The 20,785-nt window shown below is 51.2% G+C and overlaps 1 protein-coding gene across 1 annotated transcript in view; it reads left to right on the top strand.

The window, feature by feature from the left end:
• The window catches only part of NOS1 (nitric oxide synthase 1), an 83,197-nt gene extending 63,089 nt beyond the window's left edge, over positions 1–20,108 (top strand). Inside the window, exons 20-29 of the mRNA XM_035017092.1 lie at positions 255–333; positions 6,711–6,904; positions 8,362–8,531; positions 11,627–11,837; positions 12,504–12,591; positions 14,342–14,463; positions 15,552–15,700; positions 16,951–17,145; positions 17,725–17,843; positions 18,853–20,108. Coding sequence (XP_034872983.1) covers positions 255–333; positions 6,711–6,904; positions 8,362–8,531; positions 11,627–11,837; positions 12,504–12,591; positions 14,342–14,463; positions 15,552–15,700; positions 16,951–17,145; positions 17,725–17,843; positions 18,853–18,868 — 1,343 coding nt within the window. The 3' untranslated portion in view covers positions 18,869–20,108. The remainder of the gene's footprint in view (positions 1–254; positions 334–6,710; positions 6,905–8,361; positions 8,532–11,626; positions 11,838–12,503; positions 12,592–14,341; positions 14,464–15,551; positions 15,701–16,950; positions 17,146–17,724; positions 17,844–18,852) is intronic.
• Positions 20,109–20,785: the final 677 nt, after the last annotated feature.

The raw sequence follows: 20,785 nt of genomic DNA, 5'->3' as shown, positions 1-20,785 counted from the left end.
GTGCTCCGAAAACAAATGCGCGTCCTGCAGGGTGGCGCGTTACCCTGAAACCTTCTTCTCAGCTCAGCTCAGCCAGATTTGCTTTTGCTTCTACATTATCCACCGCCCCCCTACCCCCCCATGTCTTCTCTTTCATCTCTTCACTTCACCCCCAGAGGACAGTGGGAGCGTGAGGAGACGGTCAGGAGAAGCTGGAGGCTCTGGGTTGGCCGTGCTTTAACCCCATCTCAGGGAGACTGTTGTTCTCACCGCAGGTCTCTCCAATGTCCACAAAAAGCGGGTCTCAGCTGCTCGACTCCTCAGCCGTCAAAACCTTCAGAGCCCTAAATCCAGGTAGGAGCACCTTGGTTGGCTCGGGGTTCCCCACCTGTGCTCCAGATGCACCCCCCCCACCATCAGGGAGGAGCCCTGGTTGACTCGGGGGGACTGGCTTCCCATGAACATCCCAAGTGCCATTGAGGTGCCCTTGTTGCTCTGTAGCATCAAGGTTTTCCTGCTGTCCCTTTGCCAAGCTCCCACCTAGAGGGACCAAGAGAGGAGATGCCAATGATCATCGTGGAAAACAGAAAGGGAACGGTTTTATGAGGAATTTTTAATATAGACCACACCCTTGTCGAACTGCTAATGTGCATTGTACTGGAGCATCCTAGTCAGAGAACATTTCCTCCTTGTGGGTGATTCTTCTCTAGAGTCCTGAAAACGGGCTACCCAGATGCTGCTTAAATTCCCTTGCGGTGGGGCGCCTGGGTGGCTCAGTTGGTTAGGCGACTGCCTTCGGCTCAGGTCATGATCCTAGAGTCCCGGGATCGAGTCCCGCATCGGGCTCCCTGCTTGGCAGGGAGTCTGCTTCTCCCTCTGACCCTCCCCCCTCTCATGCTCTCTGTCTCTTATTCTCTCTGTCTCAAATAAATAAATAAAATCTTTAAAAAAAAAAAATTCCCTTGGGGTGACGGGAGGTTCATTACCTCACCAAACAGCCCACTCTGTGTTTCAAAGTCCTAATTGTTAGAAAGTATCTTACTATGGCTATAACCAAAGGGCATCTTCCTAGCACTCCATACTGATCTCAGCTATATTCTGGTCATACCCAAAACAAACTGCGTTCTTCCAAGTGAGAGACCTGCTAAGAGCCAAGGACATTGACCAATCTCTCCTGGGTTTTGATTCCTTCAGATCGTGCTTCCTCACACCCAGTTTCCCACGCCTTTCGTTTTAGTAGAAGGACACACTGTCCTGCTGGCAGCGTCATCCCCAGGCCCGGTCACAGCACAGGGGAGACCTATCATAGCTGCCACATGCCCTAGGTTCATCACATCCAGCCTCCAGCGTGAGCAGGACGCATGGACCATCCAACATCACGGGCTTTGTCCTGGGGGTCATGCCGTTCTCCCATTAAGCTTACATCCTTGCTGCTCTTTTCAAAGTGAGTGACCCAGGCCTGTCCGTCCTTCAACTCGTGTGAATAGGATTTTTGGCCTTAATGAAGTCCTTTGCCTTGATCCCCAAGGAATGGCACCTTTTTCACTTTCCGGTTACAGCCCATGCCGATCTTTTGAAATCTCGATTCTTTGTGTACAGAGTGGGCTCACGAGCTGGACAGCCCTGGGTTCTGTCCCCAGCTCTGCTGCTCACCAGCCATGTGACCGGGCCAGTCACTCAGGTCCTCCAAGCCCGTCTCCTTGTGCAGAATGAGAACATTGACTCTGCAGATTGCTGACGTTTCTCTAGAGCTTTCTGTGTGCCACGCCCAGTTTTGAGTCCTCTCTGTGCGGGATCTCCCAGAACTCTTGGCCAGCCCAGGAAGTTGGGACTATTATCATCGGCATTTTTTTTTTAATTTTTCTAAAGATTTATTTATTTATTTGAGGCAGGGAGGGGCAGAAGGAGAGAGAGAGAGAGAGAATCTCAAGCACACTCCCCACTGAGTGTGGAGCCGGACGCGGGGCTTGATCCCACAACCATGACCTGAGCTGAAATCCAGAGTCGGACGCTCAACTGCCTGAGTCACCCAGGCGCCCCATCATCGATGTTTTAAATATGAAAAGTGACAAGTAGATAATGCAAGTGACTTTTTCGAGGTCACATAGACTTGGTTCTCCAACTCCAAAGTGAGCATGCCGAAAGGCTACCCAGGTGTCCTCAAGAGCATTGCAAGGCTGTTGTATCAAAGACGAGGTGCACAAAACAACTAACATATCATACCTTCCCATTACTCTTCCTTATCCATCCCAGCTTCAAACACCTGCAAATTTAGTATGCATGCTTTCTACATGGACTTCAGACCTCTAATAGAGTTATCAGCAGGATGAAGCCCCCAAGCTCTCATGTACTCACTTAGATCCTCAAACATTAAAGAAATGGGTTGGGAAATGAATCCCTTTGAATAGTTAAATGCAACATTTGGAGAATAGGGATCTCTGATACACAGAGGGACCCTGTGTTTGAAATATGCACCCTTACTTCCCATTTCTGCCCTGTGGAAAGGGATGACTTCAGTAGCATGGAAGAGAAGAGACTAAGAATCCATTGGAAATTTCCTTTAGCAACAAACTGTGAAAGACCAAATCACAAAAATTACTCCCTAAACCATGGTACATAAAAAGCAAGGTCCTTTGCAAATGTTCTTTTTTTTTTTTTTTTAATGTTTTATTTATTTATTCATGAGACTCAGAGAGAGAGAGAGAGAGGCAGAGGCAGAGGGAGAAGCAGGCTCCCCGCCTAGCAGGGAGCCCAATGCGGGACTCAATCCCAGGACCCTAGGATCATGACCTGAGCCGAAGGCAGACGCTTAACTATCTGAGCCACCCAGGCGCCCCCTTTGCAAATGTTCTGATGCTAAGTTGGACCAAAGTCCCAGAATAACCCCCCCTCCCCTCTGGAAAGGGTAGCTGACTCTATGCTGAGTGACTTACAAGAGACTGAATATTTCAGCAAGGTTAGGAACTAGAAGCTAGTATTAGAATCAGTCATGAGGGGCACCTGGGTGGCTCAGTTGGTTGAGCGACTACCTTCGGCTCAGGTCATGATCCTGGAGTCCCGGGATCGAGTCCCGCATCGGGCTCCCTGCTTGGCAGGGGGTCTGCTTCTCCCTCTGACCCTCCCCCCTCTCATGCTCTCTCTCTCTATCTCATTCTCTCTCAGATAAATAAATAAAATCTTAAAAATAAATAAATAAAATAAAAAAAAAAGAATCAGTCGTGAATTAGCACAAAAAGGATCAAATTGTATGTAGGTATCTCTCTCTTTAGAAGCACACTCTGGAGCATGACCTATTTTCAGGCTTACTACCATCTCCAGCTTTATAAGTTGTTGGTTTGTTTTAAGGGATAATCGAGTAAAAAAAGCATGATACTCTCTCCCATTTTCCCCTGCCCAAGTCGGCCCAAAGTCAGGCTGTTTGAGCCAGGAAGCCATAAGTGAGATATCACAAATTATTCCTCGCCTCCCAGACCCTTAATTGCAAGCAAAGTGCTTAGGAGGAAGTAAAGAGCCTTCTGAGGGTGATCCTTGCACATCTAAAGAGAAAAGTGACCACAGTTACTGTCTGGCCAGGAAATACATTTTCTAGGTACACCAATTAGCAAACAATACAGAAGGGAGTATAATGGAGCTGTAACGGGTAATGGGTGCGGTGATCAGTGATCATAAGTCCTACAGGTCCGAAGGAGGGGAAGCGCATGGTAGGCTTTAGAATGGGAATGAGAACAGAGGAGGGACATCTAGGCAGAGGCTAGCAGGAGCAAAGGTGCAGAAGGGTGGCTGAGTGCTGGGGCATCACAGAGAGTGGTGGGATATTACAATAGACAGTTCTTGGTGGGGGAGCTCTTGATTCTCATCTCTCTTTGGATGAAATTGCTTCTCTCTGGCCTTCCCCATTTCAACAGAGAACATCAACATTTGGCTTAAGCCAAAAACTCCAGCATCTTCCTTGCCTCCTCTCCCTCTCTTACACTGCATGTCTGGCCCTCAGCTGGTCCTCCGGGACTTGACTTTCAACTTCATCTCAGACCTACAGCTGCCGCCTTGAGCAAAGCCATGTTCATCCATGGTATGAGTGACTACAGTAGACCCTAGCTTGTCTCCTTGTTTCTTGGCTTTTCTCTCCAAGAGCCGTTTCCAAATAGCAGCCAGACCAGTCTTGGAAAAACGTAAATTGAATCCTATCACTCCATAGCTTTACACCCTCTAGTGGCTTCCCACTGGATTGAGGAGACCTCCAAACTTCTTGCCATGACAGGTCATGATGAAGCCCTCATGATATAGCCTCTGCCCAGCAGTCTACTCTCCTCCCTCCCCCCACATCTGTGTTTACCACTCTCCAAACACTCCAGCCTTCTTTCCCTTCTCCAAATATGCCACACCTTTTCCTACCCTAGGGCCTTTGCACATGCGAACACTCTTCCCAAACAGATCTTTGCATGTCCCCTTTTTCTCATTGTTCAGATCTCTGTTCAAATATCACGTCACCACAGAGGCCTCCCTGACCATCCTATCTGACGATCACTCAGCCCACTGCCCCCAGCCCATCACCACCTACCCTTCTCAATGGCCATATGTGTCCCAAGCTTTAAAAAAAAAAAAAAAGCTTACAAAATCCTATACTTACAAACCCCCAGCAGAACTGAGACAACTGGTCTCCAGGTTGGGGGGGAATCTGCTTCCCGGACAAGGCTTCAAAGACCAGCCCATCAGGATGCCCTGAGGCCACGCAGCCATTCAGTGCTGGGGGTCTCAGCAAGCCATGTCTGACCAGAGGCATGTAACATCCCCCTGGTTAAATTCCCAGCACGGGCAGAACCTGGGCCACCTAGCTAATCTGTCAGCTGCCTCCCCATTCCTGCCCCTTGTCTGCCTGACCACCTTGTGTCACGTTCAAGAGGACTTACTTGGGGGAAATGGCTGTGAGCATGAGCCAGCTCAGCAAGTTCAGGTCCTCCGCATTTCTATTTTGTACCGGCCAGAAGAACGGAGGCAAATATACTTCTGAAAGAAATCGTGATGATCTGGGAGAAAGTGGGAATTGATTTGGGGGCCTTTCAAAGGCTTCCTGTGGTTGGTGCAGGAGGCTCCGAAATTAGCAGCCCCACAGCGCCCCCTGCTGGCTGTCAGCCTCTGCTAATTCCAACCCTGGAGCTGGCAGAAGGTGATGGTGTCTCTGCTCTCCAGGAACCAGGAATCCGTATGAGCTCAGAGCAGAATCAGCCGTGCAAGTCTGTATAATTGACAAGATTAGTGCCCCAGAGATAGCAAAATCTGTCCAGGAAAGGAGAATGGGACCCCAGGCCCTGACACCACCATTCACAATCTCAGCCACCAATTTTCCCCACCATACGAAGGACAGGGGTGACTTGCTTCGAGAAAATACTTGCGAAAAAGTAAATGTGCCAGCACAACTATTTTTAATAACGGTGGCTATTTGCAGCACAAAAGGGTTGTTGGGTGTGCCAGAGACTCCTTTATATAGCGAGTCCCATTGATCTATTCAAGTGTTGATTTACATACCATGGAGAATGTAGAAACTTCATGTTGAATAAGAACCAGTTGGCAATGAAGAAAAGCAGATCTGAAATGCCAACGGAACCCAAAGAGGACAAAGAATCTGATTTACCAAAGTGTAATCAGCCCCCAAGTTCTCAGGTATTGTGTAAAATGCGGTAGGTCTGTACTAAAACCTTTTAAAGGACCAAAATGATCGTAGTCTGAGAATTCATTCTTGGGGCCCTCCCTTAGCATGGGCCTTCTGCCCTTAAAATACAAAAACCAATGGAAAAGGAGAGGATCTGGCAGGAAATAAATCAATTTCTCCGTGCGTTCTCTCCTTGGATCTCTCACATTTATATTGGTGGATTTGTGCACAACCAAGACCAAATGTTTTTCTCTTTATAATATGGGAAGCCCCCCGCACACCCACACTTACAAAAAGGGGGGGCAGAGCTTAGGATTCCCAGGAGAGATGGCGTGACACAGACTGGGGACTCCACTGCTTGGCTCCAATGGGGTCGTGATTCCTGGGAGAACCCCAGTTGGTACTGAGAACAGAGTCTGTTCTGGCAACTGGTTAACCCTGGGAGTCTGAGGTTCCTTCATCTAATAAATATTTCTTGAGTACCAACTATGTGCTGTGTGCTGTCCTCCTTGCCAGGAATAGGGCAGTGGACAAAACAGATTCCTTGCCCTCTTGAATTTGAAATTGTCCTGGAGGCTGGGGGTGGGGAGGGGCGGCAGGCAGGGGAGGGCAGACCACAAACCACAGGATGATATAAACACCACAAGAAGGCAGAGGCCGGTAAGTGCTATGGAGAAAGGTAGGTTCGGGAAGATAGAAAAGCAAGGAATCTGATGACTGAACCCTGAGGTGCTCTAATGGCCAGAGTTTGGGAAGATGAGAAGGAACTGCCAAATGAGAGAAGATTGGGAGAGCGTGGGGTGCTAGAACCCAGGAGAAGGGAGTTGAGAAGGAGGACGTGAGCAGCCCTGTCCAGTGCTGGTTCCATAAGCAAGATGAGCGCTCAGGACTTGGCATTGGATTTGCACTGAGGAGCTCGTGGGTGACCTGCTAAAAACCATGGTTGGAACGATGGGGGCACAGGGCTCATTGGCCTCGGCCCCACGGAGAATGAAAGGAGGGGGGTTGCAGCCACAAAAAGAGACAAAGAAAGGAGGCAGTAGCTGGTGACTCTTATCCGACTGTTCCCCACCTTTCCCTCCAGCCGATCAACCATCTTCGTGCGTCTGCACACCAACGGGAATCAGGAGCTGCAATACCAGCCTGGGGACCACCTGGGTGTCTTCCCTGGCAACCGCGAGGACCTCGTGAACGCCCTGATCGAGCGGCTGGAGGACGCACCTCCGGTCAACCAGCTGGTGAAGGTGGAGCTGCTAGAGGAGCGAAACACGGCTTTGGGTAACTACGGCAGGGTGGGGGCCCCCCACCTGGCCCCTCCTGAGAACCCTCCCCTTCTCCGGGGAGTCCCAGAAGCAGTGGGTGTCTGGGGTAGAGGAGACCCATCCTTCTTCCCAATCACCAATCCAGGCGGAAGAGTGGGTCTCTGTCTCCTCCAGCATATGAGACTGAAGACTCCTCCTTTCTCGTGGCTGAACCACCATGGCCCAACTGGCTGAGCCAATGTCCACGATGCCAGGACATCCATAGCTCATCCTTGGGGGAAGGGGCTTTTGCCTTCCTTCATCACCCCCGCCTCACTGCCCACCGAATAAACAGCAGCTGTTGTGTGCCCCTCCCTCCTCTTAAAATCAAGAGGCACTAGATGGCGCACTCAAGGTTGAACCATCATTAGATCCGGTTCCGGTCTGTCTCAGTGACCATCCTTGACCATTCTGTTGAAGAACTTGCAAAGGCAAATGGGTCTCAGGGCTTCATTTCAGGAGGCACAGGTGAGCTCAGGCTCAGGAACCAGGAACCACGGTGACCTTACTTGACAGCCCAGAATATGATGACATAGCCCCTTTACAAAGGAGCTAGAGCGTACGGTCAGAGCAGAATGTGAAAATAGCATGTGGTCAAAGCCCGACTGAAAAGTCCTTTGGGCGATACCACTTTGGAGAGACAACACTGTAGATTAATAAATCCAACCCAGCCGGTTCTTCTTCGTGTGGGAGCAGCACTTTTTATCTTGGGTTGAGCCCCTGATAAAGTAGACGCCATGCTTAGGGCTATATGCTATGGAAAATTACACAGAAACCATACAGTGTAGTAGTTAGAACAAGGTCTGGGGCAGGACTGCCTGACTTCACGCTTATGAGCTGTGTGACCTTGGGCAAATTCCTTGACCTCTCTGTGCTTCCCTTTTTCTCAGTTGCAAAATGGGGATAATAATAGCACCCACCACCTAGGGTTGTTGTGAGGACTAAGTGAGTTAATAATAATAAAGTGCTGAGAATAGCACTTGGCATATAGAAAGTGCTAGCAAAGTGTTAGGCATGTTTGTCATTTTAAACACCGGAATCCCACTTAGAGGTTTGAGAGGCCAACACCATGAGAGGTCAGACAGGACCAAAATAAGACTCCTAGCTTGTGCTCAGTGGGGGGCTCACTGCGTAGAATGCCAGAGGACGGACAGTCTCGTGCTATTTTAATACTGGTTTATTTTTTAATTTTTGAACTAATTTGCTCAGTTGATTTTGGATATGCTCCTTGCATGCATGAGGCGATCACAGGGTCCCCAGAACCCTGGGTCTAGATGTGGGACATGGAAGGTGACAAGCCAAGGGATTGCTTGGCTCACCCGGCCCCAACCTCTGCCCCAGGAGAAAATCTGGCCTTCCTGACTTAGACCGAAGCCCTTGGAGTGCAGACTCTCCTTCCCCCATCCACCCCTCACGTCCATTGTACCTCCATAGGAGTCATCAGTAACTGGACAGATGAGCACCGCCTCCCGCCCTGCACCATCTTCCAGGCCTTCAAGTACTACCTGGACATCACCACGCCGCCAACGCCACTGCAGCTGCAGCAGTTTGCCTCTCTGGCCACCAGCGAGAAAGAGAAGCAGCGTCTGCTGGTCCTCAGCAAGGTGGGTCCCTGGCCTCCTGCAACCCCAACGGTACCTTTCACCTCCGAGTCGGAGAGTTATGTAGCTATTACAACAGTTGTCCAGCAGATGGCAGGGTGGAGCAAGAGTTGCCGATTTCAGTTTGCAGATGGTCACCATATTGGCTAGTCCATTTTGGCTTGTCCTCACCATCCCCACTCATTCTAACTAAGGTCTGACAGAACGAGGGTAGCCCTGTTGAATCTCAGAGCTCTCTGGCCCAGTAGAAATTGCTCTTCTAACTCTTGTTCCTCCTTCCTTTGGAACTCTTGAGTTTCCATTAGCTCCATCTGAGCCCATGCTTAGAAAGAAAAGAAAGAGAGAAGAATCCCACAGTACCCTGTTTTAGAGAGAGGTCTTTCCAAACACCGAGGACCTATTGGTGGGACTTGCAAGATAGAGGAGGCCCTATGATGGTAAAATGCATGAAACATTTCTACCATCCTTGCTTTGAAACCTAAGACTTGCTTGCCCCAAGCACCTGCAAAATCTTACTCAGTAATGGGGCTCCTGGGTGGTTCAGTCAGTTAAATGTCTGCCTTCGGCTCAGGTCATGATCTCAGGGTCCTGGGATCGAGCCCCGCATCAGGCTCCTTGCTCCGTGCAGAGTCTGCTTCTCCCTCTCCCTCTGCCTGCCTCTCTGCCTACTTGTGCTCTCTCTATATATCTCTGTCAAATAAATAAAATAAAATCTTTTAAAAAAAATCTTACTCAGTAAGAATCCTACCCAGGAGGACTACCCAGACTTCTCCCAGTGGGGGCTCCTCCCCACTAAGCAAGCCATCAGCAAAGGATGGCTTAGCTTTCTTCTGCTGTCCAGGAGAGGGACGTATGATGGGCAGATAGGAAGAGGCTAATTCAAAGAATGTATATTACAGCTGGCCTTTGAACAACGTGGGGACTGGGGTGCTGACCCCCTGTGCAGTAGAAAATCCACATATAACTTTTGACTCCCCCAAAACTTAACCACTAATTTAGCTTACAGTTGACCGGCAGCCTTACCGATAACATAAACAGTTGATTAACACATATTTTGTATGTTTTATGTATTATATACTGTATTCTTACCATAAAGTAAGCTAGAGAAAAGAAAATCATAAGGAAGAGAAAATTCATTTACAGTCCTCTATTATATTCATCGAAAAAAAATCTGCATATAAGTGGACCTGCACAGTTCAAACCCATGTTGGTGGAGGGTCGGCTATATTTAGAAATGAGAAAACAGACATGAAAAGGAACACTTAGAGAGTTGTAAGTGGTTCACTCCGGGGAGTTGGAAACAGATTGGAGAAGTAGAGCATTAATCTTCATCGTAAACTTCGCAGAATTGTTTAACTTTGCACACGATGTACATGTATAACTTTAAAATTTTAATTAATGGGGGAGGGGCTGCTTTAAGAGGGACCAGAGATTGCACTGTTTGCATCGGATGATTTCAAGTAGAATTTGATAAACTGTACGTATTAGCCCATTTCTTCTGAAGAGCACAAACTCCAAGGTGGGATTAAATAAGCGAGGATTTTTATTAAGGGAAACACCTGTGTGAGGGGAAAAATGGGCAAGAGTCCGATAAGGCTGGGAGGGCCGTCAGACCTCTAACAAGTCTGACTCTGAGTGACGGAGAGGGAAGGAAGTGTGAATGGAAGCATCTGGAACTGCAGCCGCAGCCTTAGGAAGGACCAACACAGGTGATCCATGTCTGTTTCCCGTGGATGTCCATTTCAGAGAGCAGTTCCTGAGGCTCTTGGCAGATTGCACCCCTGCAGCTCAAGGTCAGTGAGGCTGGAGGTCCGGGAGGCACGTTCTCAAGGATGCCATACCCTATCAATAAAGCAAGGATGATCTTTAGGGACGTGGAGGAAAGCTTGGTTATAAGGTGCACTTATAATAGACTTCACTCCTCAAAATCTGAGCCTCCTATAAGCAGTCAGGGACTGCCCAGAGCAGCTTCTGAGATGTAGGAAAACCTAATTCCAGAGCCCCAGAGAGTTCCTCTGTTTCCTGGTAGCAGCTGGGCTTTGCTGTCCACAAGCCCCCACATGTGGTCCTCCACACCCTAACATGTTCCTTTGGGGCTGTCATTCACCATCTTGAACTTGACCTATGCTCCCTGCCGATGCATCTCCAGCCCTGCAAACTCACAGGTCACAGATCTACATTCCATACCAGCAAATCATGACACTCTCCACAGTGCTTTTCTCTTGAGCTTTGCATATGGCAGGACTATATGGTTAGGAGCACAGATGCTGGGGCCACACTGCCTGGAGCAGGGGTCAGCAGTCTTTTTCCATGAAGAGCCTGGTAGTAAATATTTTAGGCTCACGGTCCATGAGGTCTGTCTCACAACCATTAAACTCCACCATGATAGCCCAACAGCATAGACAGTACCTAAGAGAGTCGGCATGGCCAGGTTCCAGTCATATCTTATTTATGGGACAGAAACTCAAATTTCATATCACATTCTCATGTCATGAAATCATATCCTTCTTTTGATCCTTTCCCCCAACAATTTAAACATATAAAAACAGCTCTTAGCTCATGAGCCCTACAGACGCATAGTAAGCCACATTGACCTTTTCGGCTGAAGTTTGCCACCCCCGACCTAGATTCAAAACCCAGAATCACTGCCTCCAAGCCAAAGAGCTTCTGTGTTGGTCAGTTTCCCCCACTATAAAATAGGGACAACAGTCATATGTATTTCATAAGGTCGTCGTAAGAATTAAGACCTGGCGCGGAGTAATTACTGTGTGAGTGTTAGGTATCCTTATCACTCCTGACCTCCTTCCCCAGATGTTCTTTTTTTTTTTTTTAAGATTTTATTTATTTATTTGAGAGAGAGAGAATGAGAGACAGAGAGCAGGAGAGGGAGGAGGGTCAGAGGGAGAAGCAAACTCCCTGCTGAGCAGGGAGCCCGATGTGGGACTCAATCCCGGGACTCCAGGATCATGACCTGAGCTGAAGGCAGTCGCTTAACCAACTGAGCCACCCAGGTGCCCATCCCCAGATGTTCTGATGCCCTCCCTGGAAATGTGTACCCAGAGCAGGGTGCAAGTTCTGCATCCCTCTCCTTGGCACAGGGTTTGCAGGAGTACGAAGAATGGAAGTGGGGCAAGAACCCCACCATCGTGGAGGTGCTGGAGGAGTTCCCATCCATCCAGATGCCCTCTACCCTGCTCCTGACCCAGCTGTCCCTGCTGCAGCCCCGTTACTACTCCATCAGCTCCTCCCCAGACATGTACCCCGACGAGGTGCACCTCACCGTGGCCGTTGTCTCCTACCGCACCCGAGGTAGGCAAAGGCCCCAGGAGAGCCCCCTGGGTCTGCATTGGTTCCCCAGGGGCCTCTGCACGGCTGCCAAATCCCAAATCCCCAAGAGGAGACCCACCCCGAGGCCAGGAACTGGGGAAGAAGCAGGGCAGGCAGACTGTCCCCTTAGGCAGAGTCAGGAAGGAGGGAAGATGTGCACTTGAAAGCTTCCTCTGCTCCCAAAGCCTGAGAGCGCTTTTACTGCCTTCATCCTCTCATCCCTCCCCAACCAAGGCAGCAACTGGATCAAGCCACCCTCACCCATCCCTCGGAGGGGGGAGCTCTCTGCTGCATGAAGTCCCCTAGTTGTAGGTCAGTCAGATATCCTAGCGTTTGTCTCCCGTAATTTCCCTCCTTGATAAAGCAGTTAAAATGCATGGTGCCTGAGAGAGCTCCAAGACCGGGATCCTGGAAGGCCACCAGGAGCACAGTGACTGAGACCTTTCCGAGTTAGACCCACCCTAACCCACGGGAACCCTGGGCAGCTTCATTATACCATACCCTCTTCCCCTTCAGAGGATCCAGACAGGGAATTCCAAGGCAGAAACTTGGCGTGGGGTCGTGAGCTTCACTGGAGGGAGGGGGAGGCCAGGGACGGGGAACCCTGGGGGCAGTAGGCGCACCAGACCACCTTGCTTATTCTGCCAGATGGAGAAGGACCAATTCACCACGGTGTGTGCTCCTCCTGGCTTAACCAGATACAGGCTGACGAAGTGGTCCCGTGTTTCGTGAGAGGGTGAGTGGCAAATGAAGAGAAATGAGCAGTTGTCCCAAAGCTGCATACTCATGTCCTGAGCTGGTCTGGGTGGACCAGCCTCAAGGGTTCTGGAGAAATGGCTGAGTCAGACGGAACCGAGATCAACACTCAGTATCACTCCGAGCTGTTAAGTAAATGGGATCTTGGGATAGGCAACACAGCAGCAGCTAAGCAAGCCCCACCTCCCTAGTCAAAGTCAGGTCAATGCAATGAATATTTATCAAGTGCATGTACTGTGCTAGATGCTGGGGTTACAGTAGACAACCCAGCAAATGCAGTCTCAGCTTTCCTGAAATCTGCAGACTGGCGGAAAGTCTGGCGGAAATTCTCTCCACTATCTACCAACCATCCTATCTGTTCCCAATATTTCGGAGATGGGGAAGATCTAAACCTTCCTCCCATCAGTCAGAGCTGTTTCTCTCGAACTCAGCTGTGTGGGGTTTTTTTAAGATTTTTATTTATTGGGACGCCTGGGTGGCTCAGTTGGCTAAGCATCTGCCTTCGGCTCAGGACACGATCCGGGGGTCCTGGGATCGAGCCCCACATCAGGCTCCCTGCCTGGGAACCTGCTTCTCCCTCTCCCTCTGCCTGCTGCTGTGCCTTCTTGTGCTCCCCCCCCCCTCTCTCTCTCTCTGTCTCAAATAAATTTAAAAGATTTTATTTATTGGAGACAGAGAGAGAACACAAGCGGGGGGTGGCAGAGGGAAGAGGGAGAAGCAGACTCCCCAGCTGAGCAGGGAGCCCGATGCGGGACTCGATCCCAGGACCCCAAGATCACAACCTGAGCCAAAGGCAGACATTTAACCAACTGAGCCACCCAGGCACCCCCCCAAACTCAGTTTTAAAGGACGTTCCTGCCTACAATTAACAGTACTGTATCGTGCACTTAAAAATTTTGTGAAGAGGGTAGATTTCATTGAAGTGTTCTTACCACCATCAGATAAAAACTACAACTTAAACATTTTTCACAGTGAGGGCCATACCTGAGCTGGTAAGGTTCCTGCTTTGTCAGCCAGTGACTTCTGTACCTGAACAGTGGTCTTGACCAGTGATTTTTCTCAGCTCTTGAGAGTGGAGTGTTCATAGGATGGTCCATATACCATGACCATCAGAATCCCAGTGGTGCTTCGAAAGTACCGTATCCTGAGCCCAGACTTGCTGCACTGCCCAAGGCTCTGCTGTTAACGCCACTGGGTGATTCTTCTGTACACGGAAGTCTGTTCCCTGCTTTTAGGAGATCTCGCTGGTGCCTACACGGAACCGTGGTTCTCAGCAGAGGCTGATTTTCCCCCTCAGGCCGCCTGTGGCAAAGGCTGCGGAGATTTTTGTCACGGCTGGAGGGTGCTCCTGGCATCTAGGAGGTAGAGGCGAGGGGTGCCACTCAATATCCTACAATGCACAGGACACCCCCCATGGCAGAGAAGTATGCAGCCCCAACTGTCAGCAGTGCCAAGGTCCGGAAAGCCTGAGTTAAAACGATGCCCTTGGTGGCTTAGTTCAGCAATGAGGAAAACTGGGAATTGGAGTGGTAGCCAGACCCTGAGGAGCTCCTGTGTGGGGAACTCCCCAAAGCTGTGGGACCTCCCACTCTGATAAGAGGCACCCGACCCCAGCTGGAGAGCGCAATCCCACTGTATCACCAAGACGGCCATCTGGTCTACCCAAGGCCCAGCCACCCTTGATCAGATCTGAGTGCAGCAAGCCTTCTGATTCTCTCTCTCTGGTCCAGAGCACCCAGCTTCCACCTGCCCCGAAACCCCCAAGTGCCCTGCATCCTCGTTGGCCCAGGCACCGGCATCGCCCCTTTCCGAAGTTTCTGGCAGCAACGGCAATTTGACATCCAACACAAAGGTGGGTCACAATTCAGCAGCCAGGTGATGTTCACCCCGCCCGGACCTGGGCAGACCCACCTGTGGCTCAGCCACCCAGAGGAATGACAGAGTTCTCTCTCTACTGCATTACTCCCTGGGGGAGGGGGAGGGGGTCATGGTACTGCCCTGACCCATAGGTGAGGTTCATGGTTATACTTCAAAGGACCTGTCCCGACCAGTCTCCCACACAGCTTGTTCTAGGGCGTGAAATTCCATCCCTGGAAGACATTTCTGTGTTACGCCAGGACCCATCTGAAACCTGAAGCAGCCCTAGGAGAGTAAATATTAAGCCTTGTCAAGTGTCTGTACGTTTGGGGGATTGTCCCAAAGGCTGTTATTCAAGAGCAGGCTTTGCTGTGTGAGAGACCCAACAGATCAGCTCCAGGAGGAGAGAGAAAGAAACCCACAGCTGTGGCATGCATTAACCAGGGATTTGTTGAGCATCTAATAAATGCCAAGCACTGTTTTAGGTGCCAAGGGACAGCATTGAACAAGACAGAGAAACAGCTTAAAAAAAAAAAAAAAGCCGCCCCCATGGACCGGTCATTCTGGTGGAATAGCTAACATTGATAAAGGATTCACTGTATATTCACTGAGCTCAAATGTTTTACATCTCAGAGTAACCGTAGGAGGTAGATGCTATTATTACTTCCATTTTGTACCTGCAGAAATGGGCACACAGAAAGTTAAGTTGCTCATCATCGCACAGAGCTGGGATTTGAACCCAGGTAGTGCAGCTCCACAGACTGGGCTTTCGGCACAACCCAGTAGCAGGGGATGCTAAGTAGCCAGGGGGGCAGAAGGAAGGATTGAGACCTAGAGAAAGGAGGTGTGCTAAAATCGGAACACATTTCACCTACGTCCCTCGGTGTGCGCAGGTGCGTGCGTCTGGATACATGGGTGTACTTGTGAGCAAGTACATACACCCCACCTGTCCCAGTGTTCATGTGCTTCTATCCATGTGGCATGCACGAAGGTTCCCAGTACCCCCTCCCCTGGCACCACCAGCCACCCCCCCCAAATTGGGCATCAGAGCCGTGAGTGACGTGAGATCTTCCTGGTCCCCAGGAATGAGCCCCTGCCCCATGGTCCTGGTGTTCGGGTGCCGGCAATCCAAGATAGACCACATCTACAGGGAGGAGACTCTACAAGCCAAGAACAAGGGGGTCTTCAGAGAACTGTACACGGCCTACTCCCGGGAGCCAGACAAACCAAAGGTAACCCCCGGCCCGTGCACAGTCCCTACACCCCAGCCCTAGATACACACACACACACACACACACACACTTGTACACACATGCATATCCCACCCCCACTCACCTCCTCACCTGCTCTGAATTCTCCTCCGGGACATTGCTCTGTATTTCAGGAAGCAGGAGCAAAAAAATATCAGTTTAAAATATTTAACAGCCCATATTGTAGGATGCCACTTATGTGAAATATCCAGAACAGCTGAATCCTTAGAGACAGAGAGCAGATCTGGGGTTACCAGGGGCTCTGGGGGCAGGGGAATGGGGAGTCCCTGCTCGTGGGTACAGAATTTCCTTTTGGGGTGATGAATAAGTTCTAGAACCAGATAGGGTGATGGTTGCACAAGACAGTGGTGCACGAGATGCCACTGAATTGTTCACTTTAAAATGGTTAAGTGATATGTTTCGCATATTTTACCAAAATAAAAATATTTTTTAAATATGAATTAAAAAAAAAACAAACACCTAACAGTCCATAAGAGGTGCTACCAGTCAGAATGGACACAGGCCACAGGACTGGAGCGTGCTCCTCCTGGATGTTGGGGAGATCCAGAGGGTCTCAGGAGAGGGGCCGGGACAGCTGGGGTGGGGTGGGCACTCGGAGGGTGGGCAGTGGCCGTCTGACAGCTGGGGTGGAAGTACACCAGTGTTTTTACAAGCAGGACAGCCGTGCCAGGACATAGCAGCTTCGTGTCCGCCTCGCCCCGGGACAGTTTCCTAGACAAGTGGAAGGCATCCCGAACAAATAAGGCAAATGCCCAGGAGGCTATGGTGGACATCCCTGTAGCCACCCCACTTTCTCTTAGCCCACCTTCTACTCCAGCTCCTCCTGCAGCAGCTGGTTTTGTGCAGGTGTGAGCTGACAGCCCCTCACCTCTCCCATCTCTTGCTGTCTGCCCTGGGGCTTCTCTGGCACCCCAGGATAGGATGTACCCCGCACCTAGTAGAGTACAGGGGGGGCCACTGGCCATTGGACAGGGAGCAGGTAGATCGGGACCCACCCTGTGCTCCCCTGGGGTTATGGCTCTGGGCTGTGTTCTGCATGACCTTCTAGAGGGTCCTCAGCACAGCTGAGCTCCAACACGGGGAGCAGCTCATTCGCACACCCTCGGATCGGCTTTCCTTCTCTTACTCACTCCTCCCGCTCCCCTGGGTCACCTGTATCAGGCTCTGCCCAGGACCCAGCTCCTTCTCACGGGTCTTCCTGCCCCCTGCAGAAGTACGTGCAGGACATCCTGCAAGAGCATTTGGCAGAATCAGTGTACCGAGCCCTGAAGGAGCAAGGGGGCCACATCTATGTCTGTGGGGACGTCACCATGGCTGCCGATGTCCTCAAAGCCATCCAGCGCATCATGACCCAGCAGGGGAAACTCTCAGCGGAGGATGCAGGCGTGTTCATCAGCAGGCTGAGGGTGAGTGACAGGCTGGCTTCTTGGATCCCTTTGTCAGCAACTGGTTCCTGTCTCCTCTTCCTCACCCCACCTGTCTCAATGATTAGAGGGGCCATGATGACATCCCCGCCTGCTCCCATTTTCCCACTTATGGTTCAGGGTAGAGGATACCTGTGGTCCCAAACCATAGTTGAGAGAGAAGGAGGAGGACTGGGTGTTGCGTGTGCAGGTGCGTGTATTAAATATGGGTGGGGGCTGTGGTGTGTGAAAATAACAAGCGGGTGGATCACTGGGTAGCTGGACAGAAACCTTCCGAAACTGACTCTTCCTGCCCCCAGAACCAAGCTGCAGCACTGTCCTGTGCAGTTGTCTAGGTTGAACACTGCATAAAAAGTTTTGTCCAAGGTGTGCCAGTTCAGATGTGAACTGAAATGTTCTTTGCCACCTGGGCTAGGAGGTCAGAGGTCCTCCAGGGGGCACTGGGTTACATCTTGTTTGTTTAGAACCCATCTTTTTAAGGGACATTCCATTTCAGGTTGTCAGCATGCCTGTCCCTCTCCTGCCTTTGGCTGGCATTTGAGGGCTTTTTCTGTCCCCCAGGATGACAACCGGTACCATGAGGATATTTTCGGGGTCACCCTGCGAACGTATGAAGTGACCAACCGCCTTAGATCTGAATCCATTGCCTTCATTGAGGAGAGCAAAAAAGACACCGATGAGTAAGCAGGCTCCTTCCCAGGGGCTCGAGGGGTGGGCAGAACCCTCTTTTCCCAGTCCTAATGGCTGGAGGATGTCTGGCTTCGTTTGCCCTGGTTTTCCCACAGTGGAGAGTGGGCTACAAATGCAAATTCCCAGGCCACCCCAGACCTGCTGACTCTGAAACTCTGGAGTGAGAGCCGAGGTTTATGTTTTTAAGGCGCCCTCCAGAGATTCTGAGGCCCCTCCAAGTGTGGGAACCCTGGTTTTGCATGCCCACGTCTGCCTGGGGCGCCCCCTAGTGGAATAACGGCTCCAGCCTCCGGGAAGCTGTATTCGCCGCCGCAGCTCCCTCCCTTTTATCCAACACCTCCCACACCCCCCAGATTACCCAGAGCGTTCTCATCCACGCAGATCCCAACTGGTATTATTTTGACAATCTCACTGGTTCTCTCAAAATTGCTGGGAAAAGTGTGAGGCACCACAAGACTGGATTGAGTCTCACTAGTTAAACCTCACCTTAAGGCCGGGACCTCTCAACCACGACGGTAATGGCACTCACCCCATGCCCCCCCCCCACAGAGTACCTCCAAACCACCGCTTTGTGCCTTTTATGTTAAATTAGGTAGGAATTGGGTTGTCTCATTTTCGGCAGCATAGGGAAGACACCCCATTTCTTAAGCAGCCTCATTTTTTCCCCGTACATACAAAACATATTTTGTGTCCAGTAGGCTCACTGTATTGCCTTTAAGATTCCAACTCCTTCGGCGTGTCGGGAAGCCCCTTTCGTTGTCCCTCTTCCTGGCCGTTTGTGTCGGTGAGCAAGCACTCATCCATTCCTTCGTTAGCTCGTCCGTGCATTCAAGACGAGCCCCAGCTAGGGGCCAGGTGCTGTCCTAGGCGGGGAGCCTGCCGAGGAAGGGGCAGTGAAGCCCCTGTGCCCAGAGTTTGGTGGCTTCTCTGTGGCTCCATAAGGAAACAGTGCAGTTTGGCCTCCCTGGCACTAACTCCCTTCCCCCTGTCTTCCCACAGGGTTTTCAGCTCCTAACTGGATCCTCTTGCCCAGACGGATGGCAGGGGGGCCATCCCATGTGCCCCGGTGGGGCAGCTGCAGGTTTTATAAGCGTGGACACTGCTGAACCTTCCCTCCGGGACCCCGCGTGGCCCCCGCTGTCCCTCTCGTCCTGTCGCTGTGGTTTTTCCTCTTCTGGGTCCTCGCCCCTCGGTGGTTTCCTTGGCCCTCTTGGGTTTTCTCCTTGAGTTGTCCTGCTGCAATGCAATGCCTTTATAATCCACAGTGGCTCTTACAGAACTGTTTCCCCCTCTCTCTCTTCCCGACAAGGGCAGATCACCAGTGCATGACATCACTGGAATGTGGCAGTTGCTCTGGGGTCCCCCTGGAGAGGCTGCAGGGACCAGACAGGAGGGTCTGAGCCAGTCTCTCTGCTGCTGAAGCCCCCCCTTCTCCTTTTTTATGATGATGTCCTGGTGGGGTGTGTGTGTGTGTGCACGTGCGTGCATGTGTGGGACAGGCCTGGGTCTCCATCTGTCCTCTTGCCTGGACAAGCGTGTGGCCTGCAGACTTTCAGTGCCAAGAACCGTACCCTGGTTCTCCACGCGTCCATAATTTTCTGTCTGTGCTCATGTCCCTGAAACCCTTGGAGCTGTTCTCGTTGTCCTGGTCACAAAGGGCAGGGGAGAAGCGAGTGTGCTGATTAAGGGGGAAGGCTCCGTCAAAAAGGGGCTCACGGAATTGGTCGCGTTTAGATTCTGGTACCAGTTAGCGGAGCCCTCCCTGGGAAACTAACCCATCTCGTGGATTAAGCACACCTCCTCACCAACCCTACCCCCCGCCCCACCCCAGACGGGATCACCTGATTTGGCCCTCCCTGGACCATCGCACCCACAAGACGGGGAGGTAATGTCCCAGGGAGTATGCGGGAAATAAGAATCTTCCCATCTTGACCCCCCGGTGACTTTGGGCAAGTTACTTGTCCACGGTTCCCCCTTGTAATGTTATGAAGCAAAAAAAGGATGCATAGATCAGCCTTTAAAGTGGTAGAGACTGGAAACAGTATCAAGGAAGAATATCGCTATTTTTTGTATTGCCCCAAATGGGGCTGGCCCTTCCACCCTAGGAAGGAAATAACAGAAGGCCGGTAAATTGGGTAGGTTGGAGAGGAAAGCCATAATGAGGCGCCCTCATGCTCCTGGCCTTCTAAAAGTGATCCCCCAAGTTTCCAGCCTGATAAAATAATTTTGACAAATGAACCTTGACTCCTATCAAAAATGGGCAGTGCAGTCTTCAGTGGGAATCAGGGTCAGTACACTCCCCCCCCACCCCGCTTCCCCCCCACAGCAGGCAACCTACTGTGCCCACCCAGTCAGGATGAATGGGCTGGGAGGGCCCCCCCTCTCCCCAGAAGTGCTCAAAATCAGGGGCAGGCCTGGAGAGAGCCAAGAAATTGCTAGAGGGGCCTGCCCTGGGCCCCCCCACCCAGGTTGGAGGGGAAGCCTTCTGCAAGTGGGTTCTTCTGTTTTGTTGTGTTATGCTTTGTCATCCAGAGAGACAGCATCACCTTTCTGTACGGCACAATGGGTATTTCTTGATGCTCCGTTTGGGGGGCTGCCAAAGAGAAAGTACCCTGGCCCTCTCTGGAAGGGCCTTAGTTCACGGGCTGCCAAAGAGGTGTCCCCAGGAAGGGGATTCTTAAAGGCAAAAGGCAAACTGGACCTCACTTTTCTCCACCCTCCACGGCAGCCCCCCTCCCTCTGGGGTCCCATCTCCCCTGAGTGCAGAGCTGGGCTGCCTCCAGTTACCACCTCCCCACCTTCCTTTAATCCTGTGTCCTTTGGCTGGGGCTTCCACGGCAAGGAGACCAAGCACAAGCCCTTGGCGGGCTACCCCCTTCCCCACCCCCCCCCAGCCCCCCAGCCCCACCCTGTCCAACCTGGAGCTCCAGAG

The sequence above is a fragment of the Mirounga leonina genome, unplaced genomic scaffold, assembly GCF_011800145.1.
Source record: "Mirounga leonina isolate KUSES-001 unplaced genomic scaffold, KU_Mleo_1.0 Mir_171, whole genome shotgun sequence".
Lineage (NCBI taxonomy): Eukaryota > Metazoa > Chordata > Mammalia > Carnivora > Phocidae > Mirounga > Mirounga leonina.
The sequence above is the reverse complement of the archived record's forward strand: the minus strand, read 5'-3'. Positions and strand labels throughout refer to the sequence as shown.